This window comes from Salmo trutta, unplaced genomic scaffold, assembly GCF_901001165.1.
Source record: "Salmo trutta unplaced genomic scaffold, fSalTru1.1, whole genome shotgun sequence".
NCBI classification, from domain to species: Eukaryota; Metazoa; Chordata; class Actinopteri; order Salmoniformes; family Salmonidae; genus Salmo; species Salmo trutta.
The window spans coordinates 2,453,105-2,460,370 of NW_021822911.1; the positions used below are offsets into that span (position 1 = coordinate 2,453,105).

General features: G+C 42.8%; 1 protein-coding gene across 1 annotated transcript; it reads left to right on the forward strand.

The window, feature by feature from the left end:
- Positions 1–5,070: 5,070 nt before the first annotated feature.
- On the forward strand, positions 5,071–6,883 carry LOC115186679 (NLR family CARD domain-containing protein 3-like; the record flags this gene model as incomplete). The annotated part of the gene is made up of 1 exon (XM_029746222.1): positions 5,071–6,883. A coding segment is annotated over one exon (1,773 nt), but the record flags the coding sequence as incomplete, so codon positions are not given.
- Between the last annotated feature and the right edge of the window lie 383 nt (positions 6,884–7,266).

The following is a 7,266-nucleotide window of genomic DNA, read 5'->3' on the forward strand; positions in this document are numbered from 1 at the left end:
GTTCTGAACAAAACATGCTAATGTAAAAAGCTGTTTTTTGATATAAATATGAACTTGATTGAACAAAACATGCATGTATTGTATAACATAATGTCCTAGGTGTGTCATCTGATGAAGATCATCAAAGGTTAGTGCTGCATTTAGCTGTGGTTTTGGTTTTTGTGACATATATGCTAGCTTGAAAAATGGGTGTGTGATTATTTCTGGCTGGGTACTCTCCTGACATAATCTTATGTTTTGCTTTCGTTGTAAAGTGCAATCCGTTTTGTCACCACATCCCAATATACCACCCACCACTGCGACCTGTATGCTCTAGTCGGCTGGCTCTAGTTGGCTGGCCCTCGCTACATATTCGTCGCCAGACTCACTGGCTCCAAGTCATCTATAAGTCTTTGCTCCGCCTTATCTCAGCTCACTGGCCGCCTTTCCTTCCAGTTCTCTGCTGCCAATGACTGGAACTAATTGCAAAAATCGCTGAAGTTGGAGTCTTATATCTCCCTCACTAACTTTAAGCATCAGTTATCTGAGCAGCTTACCGATCGCTGCAGCTGTACACAGCCCATCTGTAAATAGCCCTTCCAATCAACCTACCTCATCCCCATATTGTTTTTATTTACTTTTTTGCGTTCGGTCACATTTGAGAGTGAGGCAGATGTATAGCATTTAGCAAAAAAAACATGATTATTTGTCTCTGAAATGAAACCAAGTGATAGATTTTAAACAAATACATTGTCATTGAACAACCCCATGCCATGATTAGATAGTGAAAAAACACAACAATCTCTTCCATAATTTCTTTAAACAATAAAAGCTAATTTACCAACATTTCTGAAAAGTGAAAAATAGCATTTTAGAAAGAAACTCTTCTTATGTTTCCCGATCTGAGCTCAGAGTAGATGAGAGATGTAATGTTTGTCTCTGTTGTGTTGAAGCCCAATCAAGCAGGAGAGACCAGCCTCCCCTGTACCCAGCTGTGTGTCCATGAAGAGTGTACGGTCTATGGGTGAACCTATATGGTTTAGAGAGGGAGACTTTTCTCCTGAACAAAGGTAAGAAGAACTCATGGGTCATGGTCAGTGAGTTAAACAACACTGTCTCTAGTCATTTCTCCTCTCCCATTTTGTGTGTGTGTGTGTGTGTGTGTGTGTGTGTGTGTGTGTGTGTGTGTGTGCGTGCGTGCGTGCGTGCGTGCGTGCGTGCGTGCGTGCGTGTGTGCGTGCGTGCGTGCATGCATGAATCTTTGTGTGCGTCTTTCGGTGTGTGTGTGTGTGAGGAGATGTCTCTATCCTGGTCACTTTTACCTACATGTACATATTACCTCAATTATAGCTTCATTATTACCTCAACTACCTGGTACCCCTGCACATTGACTCAGTACTGGTACTCCTTATAGTCTCATTATTACCTCAACTACCTGGTACCCCTGCACATTGACTCAGTACTGGTACTCCTTATAGTCTCATTATTACCTCAACTACCTGGTACCCTGCACATTGACTCAGTACTGGTACTCCTTATAGTCTCATTATTATCTCAACTACCTGGTACCCCTGCACATTGACTCAGTACTGGTACTCCTTATAGTCTCATTATTACCTCAACTACCTGGTACCCCTGCACATTGACTCAGTACTGGTACTCCTTATAGTCTCATTATTACCTCAACTACCTGGTACCCCTGCACATTGACTCAGTACTGGTACTCCTTATAGTCTCATTATTACCTCAACTACCTGGTACCCCTGCACATTGACTCAGTACTGGTACTCCTTATAGTCTCATTATTACCTCAACTACCTGGTACCCCTGGACATTGACTCAGTACTGGTACTCCTTATAGTCTCATTATTACCTCAACTACCTGGTACCCCTGCACATTGACTCAGTACTGGTACTCCTTATAGTCTCATTATTACCTCAACTACCTGGTACCCCTGCACATTGACTCAGTACTGGTACTCCTTATAGCCTCATTATTACCTCAACTACCTGGTACCCTGCACATTGACTCAGTACTGGTACTCCTTATAGTCTCATTATTACCTCAACTACCTGGTACCCCTGCACATTGACTCAGTACTGGTACTCCTTATAGTCTCATTATTACCTCAACTACCTGGTACCCCTGCACATTGACTCAGTACTGGTACTCCTTATAGTCTCATTATTACCTCAACTACCTGGTACCCCTGCACATTGACTCAGTACTGGTACTCCTTATAGTCTCATTATTACCTCAACTACCTGGTACCCCTGGACATTGACTCAGTACTGGTACTCCTTATAGTCTCATTATTACCTCAACTACCTGGTACCCCTGCACATTGACTCAGTACTGGTACTCCTTATAGTCTCATTATTACCTCAACTACCTGGTACCCCTGCACATTGACTCAGTACTGGTACTCCTTATAGTCTCATTATTACCTCAACTACCTGGTACCCCTGCACATTGACTCAGTACTGGTACTCCTTATAGCCTCATTATTACCTCAACTACCTGGTACCCCTGCACATTGACTCAGTAATGGTACTCCTTATAGTCTCATTATTATATCCTCAACTACCTGGTACCCCTGCACATTGACTCAGTACTGGTACTCCTTATAGTCTCATTATTACCTCAACTACCTGGTACCCCTGCACATTGACTCAGTACTGATACTCCTTATAGCCTCATTATTACCTCAACTACCTGGTACCCCTGCACATTGACTCAGTACTGGTACTCCTTATAGTCTCATTATTACCTCAACTACCTGGTACCCCTGCACATTGACTCAGTACTGGTACTCCTTATAGTCTCATTATTACCTCAACTACCTGGTACCCCTGCACATTGACTCAGTACTGGTTCTCCTTATAGTCTCATTATTACCTCAACTACCTGGTACCCCTGCACATTGACTCAGTACTGGTACTCCTTATAGTGTCATTATTACCTCAACTACCTGGTACCCCTGCACATTGACTCAGTACTGGTACTCCTTATAGTCTCATTATTACCTCAACTACCTGGTACCCCTGCACATTGACTCAGTACTGGTACTCCTTATAGTCTCATTATTACCTCAACTACCTGGTACCCCTGGATATTGACTCAGTACTGGTACTCCTTATAGTCTCATTATTACCTCAACTACCTGGTACCCCTGCACATTGACTCAGTACTGGTACTCCTTATAGTCTCAATATTACCTCAACTACCTGGTACCCCTGCACATTGACTCAGTACTGGTACTCCTTATAGTCTCATTATTACCTCAACTACCTGGTACCCCTGGACATTGACTCAGTACTGGTAATCCTTATAGTCTCATTATTACCTCAACTACCTGGTACCCCTGGACATTGACTCAGTACTGGTACTCCTTATAGCCTCATTATTACCTCAACTACCTGGTACCCCTGCACATTGACTCAGTACTGGTACTCCTCATAGTCTCATTATTACCTCAACTACCTGGTACCCCTGCACATTGACTCAGTACTGGTACTCCTTATAGTCTCATTATTACCTCAACTACCTGGTACCCCTGCACATTGACTCAGTACTGGTACTCCTTATAGTCTCATTATTACCTCAACTACCTGGTACCCCTGCACATTGACTCAGTACTGGTACTCCTTATAGTCTCATTATTACCTCAACTACCTGGTACCCCTGCACATTGACTCAGTACTGGTACTCCTTATAGTCTCATTATTACCTCAACTACCTGGTACCCTGCACATTGACTCAGTACTGGTACTCCTTATAGTCTCATTATTACCTCAACTACCTGGTACCCCTGCACATTGACTCAGTACTGGTACTCCTTATAGTCTCATTATTACCTCAACTACCTGGTACCCCTGCACATTGACTCAGTACTGGTACTCCTTATAGTCTCATTATTACCTCAACTACCTGGTACCCCTGCACATTGACTCAGTACTGGTACTCCTTATAGCCTCATTATTACCTCAACTACCTGGTACCCCTGCACATTGACTCAGTACTGGTACTCCTTATATTCCCGTTTTCACATTTCTTTTGGTTGTTTTCATAATCCATAGGCTAATCCTTTAGTCCATTTTCATAGTCCCAAAACAGTGTGTGTGTGTGTGTGTGTGTGTGTGTGTGTGTGTGTGTGTGTGTGTGTGTGTGTGTGTGTGTGTGTGTGTACTCCCTGGTTGAGGAGATGTAATCTCATGTTTTGTCCACAGAAACCAACAGGAGAGATCAGAGTCAGAGATTCTCAGTGGTCAGTCTTCCCAGAGTCATCAAACAGACCTGGACTCTATATTCAGTGTATGTGATCCTGTTATGTACATTTGTTTTTGTTTACCTCAAGTAAAGTTGATCTGTCAATCATTCATTAATGTGTTAATGAGAAAGCATTTATTCTCTTGCTTAACTTATTTACATGATTTATTTCAGTTGCTTGAAGAGAAAATGATGACATTTGTGAAGAACGAGCTGAAGATGTTCAAGAGGATTCTTAGTCCAGAACTCCCAGAAGGCTTTGAGAGTCAGAAGCAGGATGAGGAAGTGGTGGATGCTGAAGATGAGAAGCAGGAGAGCAGTGCCAGAGAGGGGGCTCTGAAGATCACACTGCACGTCCTGAGGAAAATGAACCAGAAGGAGCTCGCTGACACACTGGAGAACTGTAAGATCTGTCTGCCTCATGTTGAATGCTGTTTTATAACGTTTAAAAGCTGTAGCTAAAGTACAGCTAAAGTAGCTGTGTAACTCAATGATATTGTAGCAGCCTTAACACAACACCTAGTGACCTCATCAAGTAGCAGCAGGGATGTGTTGTGGTGATTCATTTAGAGACAGAGAGAGAGAAAACATTAATAATACCATCAAATAATACCAATAATAATATAATCAGTCACACCAGTCTGGAATGCATCATGAGAACATTTACACATTTACATAGACAGTTAAGATAATAAATTATTATAATTTCAACTTTACAACAGTCCTTCAATACTGTAGGCATTAAAATAGACGTAATATTAATATCCTCTGTGTTATTTCTAGATTCAGATGATCCTGCTGTGATTTGCCAACGTGAACTGAAATCTAATCTAAAGAAGAAGTTTCAATGTGTATTTGAGGGGATCGCTAAACAAGGAAACCCAACACTTCTCAATCAGATCTACACAGAGCTCTACATCACAGAGGGTGGAACAGGAGAGGTCAATAATGAACATGAGCTGAGACAGATTGAGACAACAAGCAGGAAACAAGCAAGACCAGAGACTGCAGTCAAATGTAACGACATCTTCAAACCCTTAACTGGACAAGACAAACTTATCAGAACTGTGCTGACAAAGGGAGTCGCTGGCATTGGAAAAACAGTCTCTGTGCAGAAGTTCATTCTGGACTGGGCTGAAGGAAAAGCAAATCAGGATGTCCAATTTGTGTTTTCATTCCCTTTTCGGGAGCTGAATTTGATGAAAGGGGACAAACACACTTTGATTGAACTTCTCTATCACTTCTCAATGGAAACCAAACAATCAGGAATCTCCATCTACAACAAGTACAAAGTTCTGTTCATCTTTGATGGTCTGGATGAGTGCCGACTGCCCCTCGACTTCCAGAAGAACGAGATCTGTTGTGACGTCACAAAGTCAACCTCAGTGGATGTTCTGATGACAAATCTCATCAAGGGAAACCTGCTTCCCTCTGCTCTCCTCTGGATAACTACCCGACCTGCAGCAGCCAATAAGATCCCTTCAGGGTGTGTTGACCAGGTGACAGAGGTACGAGGGTTCAATGACCCACAGAAGGAAGAGTACTTCAGGAAGAGATTCAGTGATGAGGACCTGGCCAACAGAATCATCTCACACATAAAGACATCAAGGAGCCTCCACATCATGTGCCACATTCCAGTCTTCTGTTGGATTTCTGCAACAGTCCTCGAACCCATGCTGAAACATAAGAGAGAAGAGATGCCCAAGACTCTGACTGAGATGTACACACACCTTGTGGTGTTTCATACCAAACAGAAGAATGAAAAGTATCTTGGGAAAGAAGAGACAGGTCCACACTGGAATAAAGAGAGCATTCTGTCACTGGGAAAACTGGCTTTTCAACAGCTTGTGAAGGGCAATCTGATTTTCTATGAAGGAGACCTGAAAGAGGCTGGCATTGATGTCATTGAAGCCTCAGTGTACTCAGGATTGTGCACACAGCTCTTTAAAGAGGAATGTGGGCTGTACCAGGACAAGGTGTACTGCTTTGTTCATCTGAGCATTCAGGAGTTTCTGGCTGCTGTGTATGTGTTCCTCTCATTCATCAACAACAATGAGAATCTAATGGATGAACTGCAATCAACGTTCAGGAACTTTTTCTCACTGTTCAGAGACAAGCCTGAAGTTACTGAAGTTACTTTCTACAAGAGTGCTGTGGATAAAGCCTTACAAAGTGAGACAGGAGACCTGGACCTGTTCCTCCGCTTCCTTCTGGGCCTCTCACTGGAGTCCAATCAGAAGCACTTACGAGGTCTACTGACAAAGACAAGAAGCAGCTCACAGAGCCATGAAGAGACAGTCAAGTACATCAAGGAGAAGATCAGGGAGAATCCCTCTCCAGAGAGGAGCATCAATCTGTTCCACTGTCTGAATGAACTGAATGACCATTCTCTGGTGGAGGAGATCCAAAGCTACCTGAGATCAGGAAGTCTCTCAAAACCCAACCTGTCACCTGCACAGTGGTCAGCTCTGGTCTTTGTGTTGCTGACTTCAGAAAAGGAGCTGGATGTGTTTGACCTGAAGAAATACTCCAGATCAGAGGAAGGTCTTCTGAGGCTGCTGCCAGTGGTCAAAGCCTCCAGAGCTGTTCTGTGAGTAAACAAAATGACATATAAGAACTAATCATCAGGAAGAAATATTATATGTATTACAATATGTATATAATATTATATTGCAAAACATATTGAATCAGATATTCAATCTAGTATTACAATATGACCATACAATTCTAGGAGACGGAAAATGAATCTATATGGTGTTTGAGAGATTAAACCAAATGCATCTACCGTTGTCCTTCAACACTACTGGTGTTAAATTAACAGTGTGTTTGTGAAGTCATGATGATCTCTTTGCAGGCTGTCAGGCTGTGGAGTCACAGAGGAAGGCTGTGCTTCTCTGGTCTCAGCTCTGACATCAAACCCCTCACACCTGAGAGAGCTGGACCTGAGTAACAATGACCTGAAGGATTCAGGAGTGAAGCTGCTCTCTGCTGGACTGGAGGATCCACACTGCAGACTG